General features: G+C 42.3%; 1 protein-coding gene and 1 long non-coding RNA gene across 5 annotated transcripts in view; one reads left to right on the top strand and one right to left on the bottom strand.

Moving 5' to 3' along the window:
• LOC142578796 (uncharacterized) overlaps positions 1–12,837 on the bottom strand; it is a 92,123-nt gene extending 79,286 nt beyond the window's left edge. For 3 of the 4 annotated variants that reach the window (XM_075688376.1, XM_075688378.1, XM_075688380.1), the window contains exons 1-4: positions 12,686–12,837; positions 9,278–9,442; positions 7,010–7,155; positions 1,360–1,479 (exon numbers count right to left, since the gene is read on the bottom strand). In XM_075688376.1, coding sequence (XP_075544491.1) covers positions 1,360–1,479; positions 7,010–7,075 — 186 coding nt within the window. In that variant the 5' untranslated portion in view covers positions 7,076–7,155; positions 9,278–9,442; positions 12,686–12,837. Of the gene's footprint in view, positions 1–1,359; positions 1,480–7,009; positions 7,156–9,277; positions 9,443–12,577 lie in introns of all 4 variants that reach the window. The other variant, XM_075688377.1, reaches the window with a different exon arrangement.
• A 32-nt stretch (positions 12,838–12,869) lies between these two features.
• LOC142578797 (uncharacterized) lies at positions 12,870–18,776 on the top strand. The gene is made up of 2 exons (XR_012827320.1): positions 12,870–13,367; positions 14,869–18,776. It is a non-coding gene; the product is annotated as an uncharacterized LOC142578797 (long non-coding RNA).
• Positions 18,777–21,360: the final 2,584 nt, after the last annotated feature.

Below are 21,360 nucleotides of genomic sequence, written 5' to 3' on the forward strand. Positions count from 1 at the left end.
TCACAACAACCTCTTGCATGACCCTTGAATCAAAGCTTAGTTTTGTAACGCCCACAGACGCCACAACGCAGGGATGCTAAGATAGGCGCTCTCGGCCGGCACCTTGGTGCCGGCTGTAAAAGACAACGAAAATAAAGTTGGGTGGCATGCGCTTAATGGCGCAAGCAAGGCACATGCTGTTCGGTTCTGGAAGCCTGCTAGGTTGGTCCTCTTGTTCTGGCGCTCTGCTGCGATCCCTTAGTTCCCAACAACTTCTTTAGTAGACGTGCACTGATTTACGTACCAGTGCAAATGTAAATTGCATTTCTAATGCTTATCCATGTATTTCTGTGTATATTCTGATACTTATCATGCATTTCTAATGCTTATCCATACAGGCATCCTTTCACCCACACTGAAGCTAGAATCAAAGGTACATCGGTGCTGTCATTTTCCATTTGTGTTAAATTGTTGCACCTTCAAACACACCATAAATTGACAAGATGCAGTTAGATTATGCACAATAAAATGCGATTAAAATTTACGTTCTGGGATTTCACGTGCTAAAGACCATGATCCACTTATGAGGCATGTTGTCATGGTGGACTCTGGGGGGATTAAGGGGGAACGTGGCTTTGAAAATCAACTTCCTTACTTCTTCATGGATTTTGATGAAAATTAGCACAAATGTTTAGAATGCCTCCCTGATGCTTTTATAAAAGTTTCAGAGCAATATCTTGAGAACATTTTATTCCATCTTATTGAGCAGAATTTTTTGGCAATTTTTCGTGATGCAAAAGCCGCGTCCCCCTTAATTTTGACCACTTGAAGTATTTCATCATACAGTGTACCTAAATCTAAGTACACAAGCGTTTTCACATTTCACTCTGCTCGAAATTCAGTCGCCGCAACTGGGATTAAAACCATGAGCTTGAACTCAGTAGTACAGTGCCATAGCCTCCAGGGTACCACGGCACCTAACTAAATATGATCACAGCAAGCCCTAACCAGAAACAATTCTAAGAGCAGCTACAGTTTAAACGGTCAGTTAACACATTACTCTCTATGAAAACTGAGTCGAGAATTTTGGCAACTATGTCTCGAGCAGGTAAGTATTACATTTTACTGTACAAGCTTCTATACCAGCTGTATCAAATTTTAATGCAAACATAGTTCCGTTTTTATTTAATGCGTTATCCATCACAACACGGTGCCCTTGTTTCACAGTTCCTTCAAGCTCATGCTTTGTGAAACCATATTACGTGGTGAAGACAATTTTTTGCCCTCTGCCATGTGTGCAGAGATAGAAAGATAAAAATAAAGGCAGTACTAGTGCACAATCTAGTAGTTACAACAGTGCACCGCCCCCTTCATCCTTACCCTGCTTTCCATGTGCCTAAACTTGCACGACTTCTTCATGCAATTGCCTTCCTTCCAGGCTGGACACACCGTTTCTGTGCCCAGAGCTGCTTCGCAGTGCCGGAAGGGACAGTCATCCCCCTACAACAACACAAAGCAATTAATCTCAAGTCCATGAAAAGGTTTCTAGAAACAGGTTACAGCTGTTTCTTTTAACAACCACCAATGCGTACTTATAAGATACAATTATCAGAATCCTTTGATGAATTCTCATTAGAAAGCCTTACCAGGTGTAACTGCGTTTCTTGCAAAACAGACCATGCCACTAGTTCAGCTTTTAAGCACAAAACATTGGTTGACCTTGTCACATAAGTGATTGTGCACATAGACCAAGTTTAAACATTATTAAAGTTATGGAATTATGCCATTGCGTGTCCACAAAGCAACTTCACAAACTCAACCTCACTGCCAGGTTAACACCAGCCTTTATATTGCTTGCTTCAATAAAAATTTCTGTTTATAGAACTCCACTGTGTCTCTTTTCTGTACTTCCCAGCATATTACACTGTTCTGAAGATGACCCAACCGCAAGTCTCCAAACTTGCAATTGTAGCACGACCATTAATCTTACGTGTGAGTTAAGCTCACCATCATCATTGCCACGACAGGATTCCTGAATTGAGACAATCATGCAATCATGAAGCTGCAGTGCAATCATGCTACACATGTTTAGAGAAAACCACAGCTACAATATTAGACACAATATGGCTAAGCAAAAGTCATTACTAACTTGGGAAGCAGCTTTTTATGCACAGGATAAATGCTGATGCAACTACGGTACACTTAATTATTAACACCCAAGAACATTCATGTCACTTGAACTTTGAACTCGGCTGCTGATCAATACCATGGTAAAGCAAAATTTCGCAAATTTTTTTGAAGCCTTTCGAACAACCACAACAAATTCATTAAGTGAAACAGCAAAGAAACCAAAATACATGACTGGCAGAACATTGCATGCTTAACACAGGATGTGGGTTTGGCTCCAAGCGACAGCAAGTTGTTTCTAGCCCCACTTTCACTTTCCTTTGCCTCATCACTTCTACATTTTAATGAATGCAACAACCAACTTCCCATTCGTGGCTCCTTGGCTTCATTATTTGTTGGCTTCATATAATTGTGACTAACAAAAATAGTGCCACTCTATTCCTCTTCTCATTCATGCTTATAAGAGAGGTTTCTGAAACATGTAAGTTGTATGGACAATAATTTCATTTCAACCTCAGCGTACTGTTCTAAACATTCTTCCGGGCACAGTTATAGAGGTGCACTCTGTGATTCTTGACTGCGCACTTGGGCTGCAATAAAATTTTACTCAAGGCTTTCTTACCCAAGAAACTTCTGTAAGAATTGGGAATCGCCCACCAGAAGTGCAACATAAGGCAACAGCACAACAGTGTGGACTTGTTCATAGAGCAATGTCCACCGAGGAAAGGGCTCGATTTTTTTCATTCGAACTCCTGCTACAAAACTGGCCACTAGCGAGGGAAACCATGGGCCACATTCTTTGATGATCACTTTCAGAATGCGCTCACCGGATATGTCAGCAGATATGGTGCACATTGAACTAATAGGACGTTATGTTCGACATACTTCATGCGTAAGTACCCTCTAAAGTGATTGACGAAGAATATGGCACTAGTACTGAAAATTGCTATGCTTGCAGAGTTAAGGAGCCACAAAAGCTAGTCAATTATCATAATTTTAAGCTCTCCTAAATCTGCAATGGCAAAGGCTGCTATACTCATGGACAACTTTTTTTGGCTATGAAGCAAAGGCTACAAAACCAAAGCGGTGCTCTTTTACTATTGCTGAAAGTATTCCTGCAGTTTTGTTCACTTTTTCTTCTGTGGTAAGTAGAAAACAATATATTGTTTTTTTAATAGCGGCTAAATTGAAATATGTAGTCAGCGACATATTTTACTGCACATTAAGTTTGCCGATTCAAGTTTTCACAAACCCAAGACCATCACATGTTTTACAGATTCCTCAAAGGCAAATGGCACCCACGTCTTCTGGTGACTGTCCTTCGCTTAAGGGGAGATCTGGCAATGAAAACTTTTTTTTTTATTTATGGGAAAAAAATGATGAAATTTGGCATGCAGGTGTGATTTGTTATGGTGATATGACTGAAATTAGTTTTGTGCTATCTACTATAGTTTTCCAGTTACATTTGACAGCCTCTAATGGTCATCCCCAAATTAATTAATTACACTAAGTGCGCCAAGATTTTCCCCCTTCCGCATGTTTACAAAGGCCTACTCTGTGCAATAAAAGTATTGGTTTATTTTTTAAATGCCGAAATGTGCATTAAAATAGTTTTTAACTTTTCTATGCATGCTGCCTTACTAACGACATTTGCAAAAAAAAAAAAAAAAACATTATACATTTTTTTATGAAGTGCAGTTAAAAATGGGACCGTTTTATTGCACTCATCAAAATTTCAAGATCTAAGTGCAAAAGACAGAATGATGCTATCTTCAATCGTTGCGAAATGGCACTGGGATGACTGAATGCAACTGCACAAAAAATGAAAGCTGAGAAAACTGAGCTCAAAGTTTTATCTGTTGTAAACATTTATACCTTTACTTTGAGCACCCAGAACCCGACAGGGATGTAGTCCTTTGCCTGTGAGGACACATTTTCTTTAGATTTTGATGTAGTTTTTCACTTTCTTGCAGCAGTTTCGTGCACCTTAGTTGCCTTTTTTATCACTGTGCATCCATCTGTCGTGCAGAGGTAGATCACAGCGCATTCAGAATGTCTGCTGTTACCTCTCGTTGCACAACCTCTTTATTAGTGGAGTGGATTTGAAATCTGCAGTTGAATATTTGACGCAAAAGCTTCTGCTCCGCCGATGTCGCATTGCCGTTACAACCACGCGTGGACACACCGTCACCATCGCTCGTGGTCCCGCTTTTACCATTGCTAGCAAACGTGCCTTCACCTGCACTCGCGGACATGCTTTTGCCATTGATTGCGGACGCACTGTCACCATAGCCTATGGTCGCATCGTCAGCACCGCGCACGGGTGCGCTAAGCCAGTCATGCCTCATCAACAAGCTCGCTGACATCCGCTTTCTATGACTATTCTTCCTTTTCCACGCCTTTCGCAGTCTTCTGTACACGTGGGCCATTCGGAACTTGATTGGGGCTCATGACAGAAAACGTGCATGAGCTGCCACAATCGTCTATCATGTTGATCAGAACACACAGCTCGCTGCTGCACAAATGCATGCGAGAGAGGTTCATCAGCAATTCAAATCTTTAACTGCCAACAGGAGCGTGCCCTGTGCTCCACATGAATACTGCGCCAAATTGCAATGCCGCTGTTGCTTTTTTTTTCACTTGCATTTGCTGCTTTATTTTTCGTTGGAGAAATATGTCACTCCAGCTATCTTGAGCTACAAATCTCCTCTTTACAATGACACCAAGGTGGCGACGCTGCGTCAACAGATAGCCGGGCGATCTGCGGTGCGAGGGGGCCTTCCGAAGCCAGATTTTCTCAATTTTTGATGACAGCACTCTAGGAAAGTGCTGCTTTCTCAATTTTTACAGCGTATTTTGTTGCAATATTTCAGCACCTGGTAAATAAACGTCCGTGGATAGCGAAAAAATAAATAAATCAGAAAATCGAAAAATTGGACAATTTGACCACTTCAATTGCTGTGTCCCCCCTTAATTTCCTGCCAATCGACTACCCTGAGAGGCTGTTGACCAACTTCAGCAATAAAAGATTGCCAAAGCACACAAAAGTGCGTGCATCTGTGCAGAAACCAAGCTAACCCAACTGGTAATCAGAACCGTCGGCATGTACAACCTAGTGAGTGAGCTGACTGCTGCACCATCTCTACCAATGTCAGTGTCAGTTGTGCATCCTAGTGGACACCGAGGTCATCAGCCACTTTGGGGCTCCAACGCAGGCTGTGTTGCTCACTGTTCAGAACTCGGTACATATCAGGTGTGTATAAACATTGGCTGATTCATGCCAAGTTAATTGTCTCTGCCTTCACTAAGTAAATAACGTATTTACATGATTGTAAGTCGACCCCCCCCCCCATATGCGTGACAAAAACCAAAAAAAAAAAAAAAGAGAGCATACCCGAGGGCGCATTCCATAACGAAAATTTATTAATTGCTGGCATGGTCACTGGACTACTCGTCTTCACTTGTGTCATCGCCCTCAATAGTGCTGCCATCGTCATTGCTGCGACTGCCCCACAGCGCATCGTCGTCCAGCGAAATTCCACATTTGGCAAAGGACTGCACCACGACATCATGTGGAACAGCAGCCCACGCGAAATGCACCCAACCACAAACAGCCATCAGGGAGGCTCTTTTGACAGGTCCAGTTGGCGTAAGTTTGCGGTCTTCTGCCGCCAGCCACTCCTTGTACTCACGGCGGAGCAGGTCCTTAAAAGGCGAAGATCCAGGCTTGCTTCATGACCATGTCGCACTTCACTAGCAGGGACCGATCACGCATTTCAGCGACGTACCCCGCAAGCTTGGCCTACAGCTCTGGAAAGCGTCCCAACTTCGGCCCGTGGGAAATTCTTCGCTTGCCGTCACAGGTAAAAATTTTGCTTCGCTGCAGTCGCCACTCTCGCACCACCCATTCAGAAACATCGAACTTGGGGCCCGCTGCGCAGTGATTTGTTTCTTCGGCGTAAAAGATGGCAGCCCTCTTGAACGCTGCTGTAAGCGACAGCCGAATGTTTAGTGGGCCTGGAGCACTCATGACTGAGGAAGCATGGAAGAAGCACGTAGCCGGCAGTTGAGTCGAACGTGTCAAGGAAATAGAAACACGTGAGCGGCGTCTGCTCTTCCATGAACTATCGATACCATCTGTGTTGATACTCCCTGCAAGTGCTGCCATTCTGGGGGTGCCGCCGCGAATGGAACAGCGGCCCTTACATCGACTATTGACAAGCCCCATGAGTGTTGTGTGCGCTGTAAAACTAAGAAATGTTGCAAAACCCTTCCGAAAAGTGAACAAGCGCGTGAGATAGCGAAAACTACAAGGTACGGCCATAATTACAATAAAATTGTAACTACGTTGTAGCTCCCCCGATATCTCGTTGGTCTCGCCTTTTTGGTGGTGCCATGTTTTGGTTTCGATTGTAAATCGACCCCCCTCCCCCATTGCAGATTTTCAAATTTTAAAAGATAGGTCGACTTACAATCATGTAAGTACAGTAAGTTGTGCGAGGTCGGAAAAGCCGAAACCGGTGCAGAATTTGTCCGACTACATTGAATACAAATACAGTCATATGCAGAAGCTCCGCCCCCACAGCTTTCGCTTCATAGCCAAGAAAAGTTGTGCACAAGTACAGGCTTCAAATTTGTCTAACCTGACAAACTTAGAAATGTTAACTGTCACACCAACCAGCTCCCATGCTAGAATTCCTGTGCTGGCATTCATTTCAAGGATTAAGTGACATGTTGGAGTCAAGATTAGCAAGTCAACACTGAAGGAACACATTGTCACTGGTGCCTGTTTTTAACTGCGCCTCTGACTGACTTGCTTCCCACAATGGTGACAACGAAAAAGGATGGTGTGAACAAGGTTAACACCTCTTTGCAAAATGTGGTGGTAAAGTAATCGGCTCACCTTGGTGCACGTCGAGTAAAAGTAAAAGTAGCAGTCATCATTCTTTCTATCATGGTTGGCAGCCATCACTTTTGCTTGGCGCTACCTTGGGCTGTTGTTAGGTTCTAGCTGTGGTGTAGTTTCGATTCTGCTGCCTTGCTCCTTTCCTGTGAATAAAAAGGTGACATTTTAAATCATCTTGCGTAAAGATTAACACTTTCAGACATACACAAGCTACATGAACAGCTGTGACTACCAACTGCACTTGGTGTGTTTTCTAGAGTGATTGCAGGGCTGAGATAGGCCTGCACAATGTCATAGTTTTAGAGCTCGTCGATCACACTCTGCGATGCTGCCTTGCCTGTTCTGGGAACGGCACAGATTTGACAATAAAATGATGCTCATGTTTGGGCTAACTATGACACCAATGCCACTATCCCTTCAAGAAGTCAGCAGAAAATACAGCAGGGTTGGTCGACAAGGCAGAATCATGAATGGCCCCCTGGATAAGAATACATTCAAGTGGTGTCACCATTCTCATTTTACTCCACAGCTGAGAATTGGTTTTGCATGGTCACACAAGTACAATGTGATTGAGGTTCGTCAGAACCAGTGTGTCTAGGACTCGCCATGTTGTTTGGAACCAAATGCCACAACATGCTTGGCAAGCCACCCAAAAAGTTTGTTAAATGCTGATCAACCGTAACCATTGCTCTCCGCTGGCACTACTGAGGGTACCTTATAGCATTTATAATTACCAGTCTTACAAGTCTCAAAGTACTGGATCAAAGAGAGCACTTCAACAGTTATCTGCATTTTAGTGCATTTGTGCATGCACAGCTTCATGATGCAGCATTCTAACCAATGTGTAAACCTATGCAATTGGTGACGGTGGTACAGTGGCGAGGCTATGAAATGACTTTTTGACTGCGTCCATCAGCGTCAATGATGTGCCGAAGGAGAGCCCAAGTTCACTGAACAATTTAGACACCTTGGTTGCACCATTGGCACAACATGACAAGGCACCTTGTCATGTGGCGGTCTTGCAACACAAGCACATAGAAGCAGAGAAAGAAAAAAGAAAGCACTCCAGAACGGATTTAAGCACGTCCGTCTTGTCCATTTCAACTAATACCTCTGTCACACGAGCATGCAAAAACTCTTACGTAAGCGGCCTTTTACCCACTTGAAAGACTTTTTAATGAAGATGCATTCCACAGCAGACATGCGGCACTGACGATCTCTTTAATGTTTCCTTCTGGACATGCTACCAAAAGCATGGCGCTGGCATTTGAAACAAAATAGGGCAAATTAAAGTGATCTATCTCGAAATATAAGTGGAAAGTTGTTGTATTACACATTTTTCAAATAGGTTTAACACCAGATTGAGAAACGTTATGGCAAAGATTTATTCTCGTACTTTAAAGAGAGTTTGCAGGACTAGCGAAGTGCACAAGTTTGCCTTGCAACATTGGGCTTCTTTTATCGCATTGGCTGCAGCGTTCCCGCTATAGGGTGCTTTTTGCGTGCGCCTAGGGCTGTTTCGTAAACGGCATTGGCCATCGATCTTCACAATGCTGCTCGCGATTTTTCTCGTCTGTGAGGCGCACGTCTGTAAGTGTCATCACAGGACATCTGCAACCCATTCGACCTGCTTACGAGAGTACAGAAGAAAATGAGCATTACTGGGTTTACTGCACCTTCTGCAAGACAAAATAATTTTTTGATGAGCCTAGGCAACAGAGAAATACGTACTTGCTTGTTTTTTTTTTGTTTTTTTTTTATGTAATAGTTGCTGGCGCTCACTGGTTTCGAGGCTACTCCTTTTCGGCCGTAAAAGAGATCAACGAATTCAGTTTTCAGAAAAGACCGCTTCTGAAAAAGATCACTCCCTGTCATGTGTCTGCGGGTGAAACTCCTTTTCGGGAAAAGTCTTTTTGTTCAAAAGACTTTCAAGTGTCTGTGTGACAGGGGTATATAGTAGTCAACAGACACACACTATTGCAATTTGCTTAGACACGCTGAAGGGGGGAGGGGGCGGCAGGATGTTCCTTTCAAAACAAAACCACACTTCATGCAATGCCTGCATTAATAATTACGCTTGTCCAGGTGACACAGGCATTATGACGAATATAGATGGCCCTAGACACCTAATTCACCTGATCAGATTCTATAAATATCAACTCCGACAGTGATCCCATATAGAATAAAGGACAGGCAGAAGTAATAAGGAACAAGACATTATCATATGCACCATGACCAACATGTGACAATGCGAAGACTACTTACTTGACAGGAAGTGCCTTTCTTTGGTGAGTGCGTGTCTTGTGTGCCTACGACAACGTTCAGCAGGAGCTGCCGAGTGCTTACAGGTCAATACCGACAAAGCACAGCGGGTGACGTGGGCACGGCAGTTGGCCGGGCATCCTAGTTACTGCCAAGAGACATAACGGCCTGCGTACAAAGAAAAAGAAGTGTTCCCAGTTCACAGACACGTGTGTGCAAGCTGACAGCAGAAATGACTGCAGTCAAAGGGAAGGGTGGGTTTGACAAGTTCCAAGACACCTTGCTACAAATGCAGAGGTGACAATGCATGCAACAGAATGCAGGTGTAGTGTAGTAACTGAGGCATACAGCATGTATTCAAAGTGTGCTCAGTGTGCAAACAAAAATGACCTGGAGTAGCCTATTGCATCCCCAGTACTGCATAGTGTCACTAACATGAAAGCTCTCCTTCACCTCCCGCTGTTATCAACCCGTAGAAAACTATCTCGCATATGTCTTTTCCATAAAATCTACTACCATAACACATATTTACGCTCTATCTTTGTCCAACCACCACCATACATTTCATCTCGCATAGACCACCACCAAAAGGTAAACATTCCGCACTGCAACACCGTCGGCTTTTCATACTCATTTCTTCCCCAAACGAGCAAAGATTGGAATAACTTACCCGCATTACTTACAAGCATTATTGACACCAATAACTTTAAAAGCACACTTCAAAGCTTCATGTTATAAATAATTGTTGCGTTTGCTTGTTCTGTATAATAACTGCTTTTATGCCATTGTTTTACATTATTGCTTGTATTTTTATATCGTATGTTCTTTCCTTTCTTTATTTTGTTCCGCCATGTATTTTTGCCACGCTCACAAGTTTCTATTTGCCATTCTTGTTTTGTATACGATGTTTTTTGCCATGTTGTTTGCCTTCCCTCCTTATTTTGTGATTGGCTCTGTATTTATTTACTTTGCCCCTCCCCTCTGCAATGTACAACCGTACCTTGAGGGTATGATAAATAAATAAATAAATAAATAAATAAATAAATAGTGCCAGATGTCGAGGGTAAGAGCTATTGCTTCCCAGTTCCTCAAAGCAGTGCGGATAGCAAACCATTAGACACCTCAAAATCAGCTTTTGTTGTGTCAAGTGGATATTTTACGAAGTGCACACAACACATATGTATGGCTGTCAGATAGTGGTCATGGTTGAAGAAAAACCAGTTCATCAAGAAAGGCTAGTTCGACTAAGAGTTAATGAGCTCGCATCCCAACAGCCCAACTGTGCTGCATAGCAACTCAATCATTCATTCATTCAACAAACATCCCCATGAGGCACCACACCAATGTCGATGACGAGGTAACTCTCCATCACAATAAGCTCCTTCTGTTACTGATGAAGAGTTCACTTGTGAATTTCTGGCCATTTCTTGCACATGTATTTGTGTTCAATTTCTTGTAATTTCGACAACAAAGTAACACGCAATGACTTTTGCCAATTTTTTTCTTTATCATTCTAAAGAATTTGTAGGAATTTGTCAAGGCAGTTAAAACGTTTAATGCAAAAGTCGTCCGCAAGCATAAATTCCAAGAAGCGCCAGCTTTCAACATATTTCAATAATGGAGGTTTCCCTGCAGAGAGGGCTATGATGCACGCTGTAGTCATTAATTTCGACCAGCCGAAGTACTTAAACGTACAACTAAAGGTAAACGAGTTTTTCTAATTCCCCACACATCCGAACGTGGTCGCCGCGATTCACAACCGAACACGTGGTCTCAGGCTAGGCAGCAAGGCGACATGGACATTACCCAACCGCAAGGGGTGTTCTTCACCTAGTTTTAATGAAAACGAGCGTATACACCCGCACGCTGCGCCGCCTCACCCATAAATAGCCGCGCGCCCATGCTTATATCTTCATTGTGATCAAGGGACCCATACGGGGCCCGAAACGTCTGTTATTTATTTTTCTTTTATTCTTGCTTGGCGAGTGCACGTTTTCTTGGCACCATCACCTAGTTTTCGAGCACAAGTTCATACTAGTGCGCTTAGGCTGGTAAGCAAATCCTTTTTAATCATGTCTCTGCAATAAAATTGGACTTGGTTCAGGTGGACAAACCGCTATCCACCTTGGCACAATGTTAGACGTCCACGAGATAAACCTCGAATTAAACACGCGCATGCTTTATCAAATGTGGAGATAGTTTCCAGCCGACAACTTGCTCCGTGGAAATATACGCGAGTGAAAATGAAAATAAACCAACTGTGTCAATAAAAAAATAATACTTCGGATGTCATACATTCAAGCAAATAGCGTTTCGAATTTGCAACTGAGATGCCCACGTGCAGGCTTGGAACACAGAAACAATTCAAAGGAGTGGTGGCTAGCCTAGCAGTGCCGTCAGGAACAGAATTCTAGGAAAGTCAGTGCAGCAGCATGTCAGTATGGGACTGCAACTTCCGCGAACCAATGTGCGGCTGTGAAAACGAAAGCTGCGCTTGCGCAATCAAGCACGGCCCTCAGACATCCTCGGAACTAAAGGAGAAGTGCGAAAGCGCACTAATGAAAGGCGTTTCTGCTCTGTCAGTGCAGCGCTTCACGAAAAATACAACGGGGGTGCTATTCTTGTACTACAATGAACTGGTGTTGAGTGAGCTCGCGACATTAACGTCAAGAGGGCGCCGAAGAGAGGCGTGGTGGAAATGCTGCGGAACAGCGTCGAACTGCTGGCTCTGTCGCAATGGAACTGCACCGGAAATCACAGCTAGGAGCATGCAAATGCAAATCGCGTTCCTTGCAAAGCTTGTCTAGATGCGCCGAAAGGAAGCGCCCGTTCGGCGCCGAATTTCGGTACGGCGACGATGTGGCGTCATTCAATCCGAGTAGTGAAGGGAAAGGTCACTACCTCGGAATGCCCACACCAGCCGGCGTCATTTGCGTGCGGTGCGCAACAGCCTACACGACAGCGACAGTAGCGCAAACGTAGTTTGGGAAACTCGAGCGTCGCGGAGAGGAATTAGGTGCAGATGTTTTCGTCAACCACACGGTGAAAAAAAATATAAAGAACTGGAGGGTTCTGTCTGGCGCTTCTCTGTGGCAGTTTCAATCATTCGCGAAGCCGATATGTAAACCCATAAACCTTTCTGTCAAATTGGCACCAGCCTTGAAAGAACGCAACATTTGCTCTCGTTCTATTTGAGGCAAGCGAGGATTGGAAGCAATCACAAAATCAACACGTTTTCAGCTTAGGCTTAACACGGGACCTGGAAAGGCACACACTGCTCTTATACGAGTGCAGAGAACTCACATCGTCGGGGAGCATCGGCGGCACATACTAAATTAACTCCGGGTGACCACAAATGATAAATTACTAAAAGCAATGGTATGAAACGGGAAAGTAATCTTCGGAACTTACTTGCTCAAGATGGCACAGTTGAAGAGCAAGAACTAGGAGCAACAAAAATAGATGGCGCTGTCGGACGACGAGCGAGCTGGAAATTAGGAAGTGGACTGGTCGTTTCCCTTTTGTTTTCGACTGCAAAAGCGAAAACGCTGCCCGGCGAAACAGACTGCGTAATTTTTGATGGAACACACACGATTCAAATATTGAATGAAATAAAATGTCTCTTTGCCATCGCCCAAATTACTCAGAACGTCAGGCTGGTTAGGCGAAGACAACTTGCAACCGAAAGATAAGCTCAATCACATTAATAGCCATCATCGCCATCGCGATTAAATCATTGTAGTAATCTTGTTCTTGTGGTTGTCCGTGTGTTCTCTCTACAGTGAATATGTGTTCGCTATGCGCGATTGACAGCAGCGTCGTGAAAAGAAATAAACTCCCTGGACAGCAGAATGTCGAGCGTGCGTCCGTGCGTGGCCGTCCGACTTGGCGTTTATGACTCTGCTTGCGTGAAAGTGAAACTGTTCGCGCGAACGGCTGTGTGATAACGATTGTTCTTGGTCACATCACTGATGATTATCGTTTGTCTCGTGTCCTTGTCGCAAAGAGTTGTGCTTTATATTTTTTCCATCGATCACGCTTGTTCTGCATGCTCTGGCAGACCACGTGTGGTAGAAACAGTTCAGTTTCCTCGGTGACCGCTTTTGAACTTACTTTATGCCCGCGGTTGTGAAGTTTTATTTGTTCGCATTCCCGATTTGGGAGCAGACACACTGTTAAAAGAAAGTGGCTAATGTGAGAATGGCAAAAATGTTTGGTTACTACGAACGTTGTGTTTCGTTTTCATCTATGCGATTGTTTTTAGGCGTTGTCATTCGAAGAACTTCGATTGATTAAAATAATTGCCATTCAGGCTAAAGAAGAGCCCAAAACAACGGCACATAAATATGTTCATGTTCCATAATTTCTTTGTGTGCCGTTTCCTTGCACTATTCATGAAAACGAACGCATATGCTGCAGCTGTATGCCTGTACGGAGCTACATCATTATTAAAGTGAATGTGCACGTCTGCGTGTAACTTGACCTCAAAGGCATATATCAAGCAATTTAAATTGATGTATACTGACACCATAATTTCTGTCGGCATTGATTTGTAATAAATGTGATCTGTGCAAAGCATTTCACCCAACAGAAGAAGTGTGCAACAGTAGGGTAAACATTATAACCTTTCTGAACATGTACCTGTGGCTTAGAGGTCCAATTACAGAAACGTAATTCACATAAGCCAAAATAAGGCTCTATTATGGAAGTTAATTGTTAAGCGAGTTGATGCAAGGATGTGAGAATGAAAGTAACAACTACTTGATGCCTTTCAAAATGAGTATCAACCTTTCAGGTGATAGCGTATAAGATGTTGAAACGTAATTGTATGTTTACTTCTACTAGAGTGCCTTGTTTTCTCTATATGCATAGTTTTATCAGTCTACTGGGACCATAGGGTATGTGAATCTTATCCTTGGTGAAGATATCACTAGTGGGTGCAGGCTTAATCATGGTACTTTCACCTAGAGAGGGAATTATGGGAAGTACATGCATGCGTTGGCTCATTTCAGCTGATGGCTTAACATGTAATATGACTATGGCTCAGTAAATTACCTTTTGGCAACAACAAAACTGCTATGATACATTGTTAAAACACTGTATTATACTTTGCATGCAAAGTATTTTACACCTTGTAGATTGTTGGAAGGTTGCAAGCTTTTTTTCAGCAAATGATAGAGCACAATAAATTGCAACACAAGTAGTTTCATGCACTGCATGGCAATTGTGAGCTGACAAAAGGCGCTCGGAGCGTAGGGACTGAATTCGTAGCATAGCACGTGAATCAACAATCATCAATCTGAAGTCGGTGCTTCCTCTGAGTCACTGCAGTGCCATTTAATAAGTTTTTATAAACTCATATTACTGAGACATTGGCACACTCTAGACTAACATCTGGAATGAAGAACCACATATAAACAGTGCTTGTGTGTGTATATATATATATATGTGTGTGTGTGTGTGTGTACTTTTTTGTTCATTTTCTCTATCTTCATTAAGCACTTGTTCTTATGTGTGAAATAATAGGAGCTTTTATGAAACTTTGCAAATACAACACATGGAAGTGATTTATATTTTTCTGCTGCTTTCTGCAGGAGGCCCACCACCCCCTCTTGTTCGCAGTGGTCCCCACATGGGTGGGAAAAGCCAGCATACTTTTGCCTGTAATTTTTGCGAGTACCGTACGCCAAAGTGGGCTGTCATGCTGAACCATCGGCGCACACACACAGGGGAGCGACCATTTACCTGCCACCTATGCCCCGGACGGTTTACTCAGAAGGCTTGCCTGATGCGCCATGTGCGCACACATACAGGAGAGAAGCCTTACAAGTGCCGTATCTGTGGTCTCGCCTTCTTCAGAGGCTACACACGAGACAGACATGAGTACAGCCATCTAAATGCATGATTTGATGAGTATTTGTGGATGACGCAATGCCAAGAAAAAGTGTAAAAAAGGCAAGTCAGTGGCATTTAAATCTTAAAGATGCATTGCATGAAGAAGAAGAATGCATTTTCAGTCTTTGTGAATGCGGCTGCATAAACTCAAAAGGGGGGGGGACAGGTAGGGGGAAGGGGGAATAGTTATAGACAACACAACACCAAGTAGGAGAGAAGCATACAAATTACAAGTGATTCCAAAGATGCACCTTTTTGATACTTGAACTGTATTCACTGTGCTCATAAGTGTTGCCTTCTGATCGCTGAAAGATTATTCACTGTGACAGCACTGTATAATTTGGCATATGTTTATGGCTGGTAGAAAACCAGAGTGCAGAAGCTAAATAAAGATAGTGTTCTTGGGAAATCAATTGTATTTACTGTGCCACTTTAAAAACAGCCTTAATAAACTTGGAAAGAAGTGATTAAGCATTCTTCTAAAGAAGAGAAGAGCATGGAGAAGGTGATAAAGGTACTTGTGATTTTACTTTTGCAACGCTACGGCTGTAAATTGACAGTAGCATTGCATAGTTATCGAAGCGGAAAAATGTTTGTTAGGTTTGTCAGAATTATGTGATAAAAAGGTCATCAGAATGGTACTACATCCTGTGCCACGCTACTCATGCCTACCTTTCATTGTAGCGTTTAAAAAAAGGTACCAGTAAAAAAATGAAAAACCTGGCATTTGCATTGGGTTAATTTTTTATTGTATATCTTTTATTTTGGCAAAACATTACAAGGTTTGCCCGCACCTTTAATCAGAACTATTTAGGCAGGGTAACCATGTACTTTTGCGCATTGCACTGTTCCAGCCATACTGTATGCAGGTGACGTCATATGTCTATGTTCACCACAGGAAATTGAGCTTGTCTTCCAGAGATGAGGGTGTGGAGAGTCAGCCTCGCTGCATATGAGTGGAGGGCCTAAGCGATGCTGTCTACAGGTCACCTACAACCTACTAAGCCCTTGTATGCCGCTCACATAGCCTTTCTCAGCATCGAATTGAGTTGAGCTTTATTTGCAGCAATGTTGCCAGAGTGCATACACATGGAGATATAATGGAGGTGAATGGACAAAAATATAGTTCTAATTTATTACACTGTAGTACAGTGCAACTTTATACATATGTATACGTGCACCCAGCAATTGTTAAAACACTGTGAGCAAATGAAAACAGACTGAAATGTGTCGACATATTGAGACATACTGACATATTGAAACTGACATTAGCTACATGAATACATGATGTAGTCCTTTCTTTCATTATATCTTTGCAATGTAAGATTATTGTTTTGCAAAAATTGTATTCAGTATTGAGGGATTTTGTTTTTCTTAATGAAGGGAGTACTTGATTACATTCCATTATTTTGGTTTATGTATATTTGTACTGTTATTTTCTTATTCAGCCACTTCGTCCAGCCTATGTTTTGCCTAGACATTTATTAAAAAGCACCACAGTATGGCCCACGTGAGGATGTGTATGGTTATGCAGCCCAGTGCTCGATGGGTTTTGAGGTTCCTGGTCTAAACCTTCTGAGTGCTATCAGGATTGCTACAACTACATGGTTCTGTTAGGTATCTGGTTGCTCGTTCTATTGTTTCCTCTATACTTTTAAGAAGGGCTGTGACTGCTTAAGTATAAGAATGCCGACAAGATGGTGTTAATGGTTATGTTGTTCCTGGTCCCAAGCAAACTTTTTTTGTTGGAAGACTTTTACTTTGGGGGGGGGGGGGGGAACAAAAGTCGGCATAGCTACTAGCATTGCTGTGTAGCACTCAGAAGCACTGCATACAAAACAGCCCACTTTCACCTCTTCTACATGTATGCACATATTAGCTTGCATGTACCGGTAGATTAGCCACATCTGTCTGTATTTTATGTAGCACAGCCTGTTTTGTGTCTGTTTTTTATGTCTATGTGGATATTATCTAAACTCTATAATGATCATTTGTATGCCTGCACATCTCTGACCACATTGCGACCTCATATGCCTTTTCAGCTCATTGGTACTTGATGCATAGTTGAGAGTCCGTCGTTTTCGGGTTCTCTATATATTGAAATTTGGGGGGCGAAAATCGGGTGTTATGTTTAACGAGAAAAACGGGAGAAATCTGGGGTTTTGTTCTCCAACAGCAAAAATGGGAAGACATTGGGCATTTTGTTGTCTCGCATTCCAGAATTCAGAAAGTGTTCAGTAATTTTTACATACAATTCACATAAGCAATAGTCCATCTTTGGATGCAGACATTTTATTTAAACAAGCAGAATCACTCGCAGAAATTTGTAATGACAAAAAGAGATCTGCCCCAAATCACGGGACAAACTCATTTCTACCAGTCCTCATTGTCGGGCATTATTATTGCATTTAGAAGCAACCACATTAACAAAAACAATATATAGAGAAGGCTGTGGAAATCCCTTCTTTGCTTTTTTCTCTGCATTTCTTAATCAAAGGAAAGAGTACAAATAGTATTGCACATGGGCATGCTTCGCAAGAGGTGTGATGCTTTTTCTTATCTCACAAGCCCCCTGTTGACGTATGGTTGTCGAACACATTCGGAACATTTCTGTGTCCATCCTAGGGGCGGGATTTGCTGGGCCTTTAGTTTTTTGTCTGTTGTCATCCTGCTTTACGGGTGCCCAAGATAACCTCTTGCAACAAAAGTAATAAATTGCCAAGTAAACGAAAGAGCCACCTTCTTTAATGTTTGGGTAAACATATTCCTAATGCCACCGCTCCTGCTCGCAAAGCAACATCAGCACTGCATTAATGCACTTCCCAGTGCATTACCACCATTTATATGTATGCGATGTGTGGAAAATGTGGTGCAATGCACCATTGTCATATTTTTGTAAGCGCGGCTACTAAAAGGTTACAAGCCTTCGTTCGTAGGCTCAAGGCCCGGAGGTGCTGAATATACTATATTTTTATACATTTATGTCGGCTTTTGTTTGAGTGTCAAGCAAAAATGAGGCATATGTTATATTTGTATAATAATAATATTATTAATCTTGTATATCTTGACCACCCTTTAACAAAAGGTGGGCAGCATTCATCACTTTTGTAATACCTGCATTTCTTATTATTCTTTACAAAAAGGCAAACTTTGTGGAGAGAGAGAAAGAGATGAAAAGGAAAGGCAGGGAGGTTAACCAAATATCAGTCTCCGGTTTGCTACCCTACACTAGGAATGGGAGATAGGGGTTAGAGAGAGGACAGAGGAAAAAGGGAAAAAAGAATGCGTGCACACGGAGACACACACACACAAAAGGTGTTCCAGTTAAAGATGTTCACACTGTTCACAAAGGCCAGTAGATCGCAAAAAGCGCGATAGTACTTGCATGGCCTTTTCCTGTGACGTTACGTCCTTTCAATGGTGTAGAATTCTTTTTTCTGATAGTGGTTGGTCGTCCAGCTTGTCAAGTTTGTGGCGAAGGCATTCCCTCTGTGGACGGTATTGTGGGCAGGCGCACAAAATATGGTCAATCGATTCTTCATGGCCGCAGTGGTCACAGGTTGCAGTGTTTGTCATGTCTGTGCGGAATAAATCTGGTTTAAACCAATTTGCAGAAATGTTCTTTGAAGTGAAATATTGGGAGTTATTGGATTTTACCTGAAAATGAAGGACCCTATGTACATCTCAGTCATTGGGTTCATTGGGTTGCGGTGTGTTAAAAGCATGAGCAGTGAGACGTGAATTATGTTTGTTGCCTGAAGTGAATTGAAGCATTCAAAGAAATCTCAAGCAAAAGAAGGTATTGCTGAAAAATATTGATTGAATGTGTGATCCTTTGTAGCTGTTTGACTGCTGCAGGCTTTACAATTAACATTGTGCTGTACGTTTTGTTGTTGTTGTTGTTGCCTTTTGATCAATGAATCAAAACACAATCGAACGAATGCAAGGGCTATTGTAATTTTGAGTCCATTGTAACATTGCCATAACAAGAAGGAATACTGTCTTGAGAAAACTACATTCTGTGGTGCAATGACATGTTTGCATTTGTTGGAGCTACATTTACAAGCATAGTTCCACATAATGCAAGCCATTTGTAGACCTGCTTTGACAAGTTATGTCTGAGAGAAAACAGCACACCTTTTGATGACAACACTGTTGGCATTGTGAAATTGAGCATCTTGTCTAATCAAAGAAACAATCACTGCTAAAACAGACAACCTTGTATTTCTGCAGAAACTCGTCAGCAAGCCAATGTAGTTGCAGCATTGAGTTCAACTTTCATAGGCCAAGCTTCAATGAAGGAAATCTGCTATTGTACTCGAAAGTGTGGCTTAATCTAGTATTGCTAGCAAAGGATAAAGCCATTAGCACACGCTATGCTAAAGCATTGAGAGAATTAACCATAGCAAAGCTTCTGTGCAGTGTCGGGCTGGAATCACATGTGCGCTTTTGACTTAGTGATAACTTCAAACGACACGAAGCATTCATTTGAATACATTGCATGTACACTGTTAAAACAATAAGAAATAAATGTGACCCACGGCAGGGACGAATGAAATTGCACTCAATATCTCAAACATTACAATCAACACAAAGCATGCCCCTTTAGCATGGCCAGAGATTGAGATAGTATTGAGCAGTGTAGCTGTTGGAGAGGAAAAATTGGCAGCCCAGTGGAACTTGCCGAGCCTTCACCCATGGCTGTCATTTGAGAACTGTGCAGTGATGTCACCCAAATTGCACATTTTATATTGTTCATTTGGGGAAGTATGGTACTCACTGGAGGCCAATTTTGACAGCACCTCTTGTTGAAGTTTTACTTCTTGAGACTCCCAAGTGTGCCAAACGATGGCAAATCTCAGAAAAAATAAAAGTGGCAGTCTTTAATTCATACGCTGCTTGGCATTGCTTGTAGAAGAATTGCCAAGTTTTATTTATTATTAATTATGATTATTATTATTAAATTTATTTGTTTTCTTTAGCACATAAATAGTAGTTCTTAAAATGGCAAAACAATAATTGTAAAGTTCAAGAGAAATGTAATAACAAATGGAATGTGGTCAGTGATTTAAGTTATGCTCTAGGGCAGTTTTACTTCAGGTAGCACACAAAATTGCATGCACTCTTGTGTGCAGGTCCACAAATTCTGCATGTAAGTGTAGTGACAAACTGCCATCGCTGTGTGTTTCTGCTGCAGGAGAACCACAGTATTCTCAAGATCAGGAACAACCTTGCACCCTGAGCTTTGCCTATACCTCCTGTGGGTACCGCTCAAGCATACTGGACCATGTAGTTGAGCACCAACAGATGCACATAGATGAGCGGCCATTCGCTTGCCACCTTTGTCCAGCAAAGTTCACTGAGAAGAAGAACCTGACACGCCACTTACGCTCACACACGGGTGAAAAGCCATACAAGTGTAGCATCTGCAACATGGCCTTTTCCAGGTCCTGCAGCCGGCAAAAACACGAGCGCAGTCACGTCAAAGGGCGATCTAAAAGATGCTACAAGGGCGAATATCGAGAAGACAGCAACGAAGTGGAGCACGAATACTGCTGAAAAAGCACTCCCGGAAGAAGTGGCTTGTACTTTCTGTGCCTATGAATGCAAACAGTTGCACCCAATGCCCTTTCCAATTTCTTGTAAATACTCAAAGCTTAATTTTCCGTATTACATAAATAATGATCACATGTCTTGTGGATCATTATACAAGTACCTAGATGTTAACTTCACACCAAACATTTCCTAGGCTTCGCATCTAACCAACATCTGTGCTGATACTTTCAAATAATTGGGATATCTTCGTCACAATTTTCGGAACTTGCTATCTAATATCTGCAGAACGGCGTTACTGTCATTTGTACACCCTCAACTTGTGTTTGCATCCCCAATCTAGTTCCATAATCATAACTATTTAATAAACATGTTAGAAGCCATTCAGAATAGAGCCAATAAATTCATCTCCCGCAGTTACAATTAAAAATCAAGCGTAAACTTAATATCAAACTTAATATTTCACTGTGTAGATTACACAGTTACCATGACATTGCACTTTTTTTATTGCTTTGTAAATATATTTGCCATATCTTACCTCTTACCACCTGAGCCTTTACCTTCATTTTCACTGCAGCTTACCACTGCCTCGCCTTTACTCATCTTTTTGGTGACATGGAGGCCTTAATTACACAGCA

The sequence above is a fragment of the Dermacentor variabilis genome, chromosome 4 (assembly GCF_050947875.1).
Source record: "Dermacentor variabilis isolate Ectoservices chromosome 4, ASM5094787v1, whole genome shotgun sequence".
NCBI lineage: Eukaryota > Metazoa > Arthropoda > Arachnida > Ixodida > Ixodidae > Dermacentor > Dermacentor variabilis.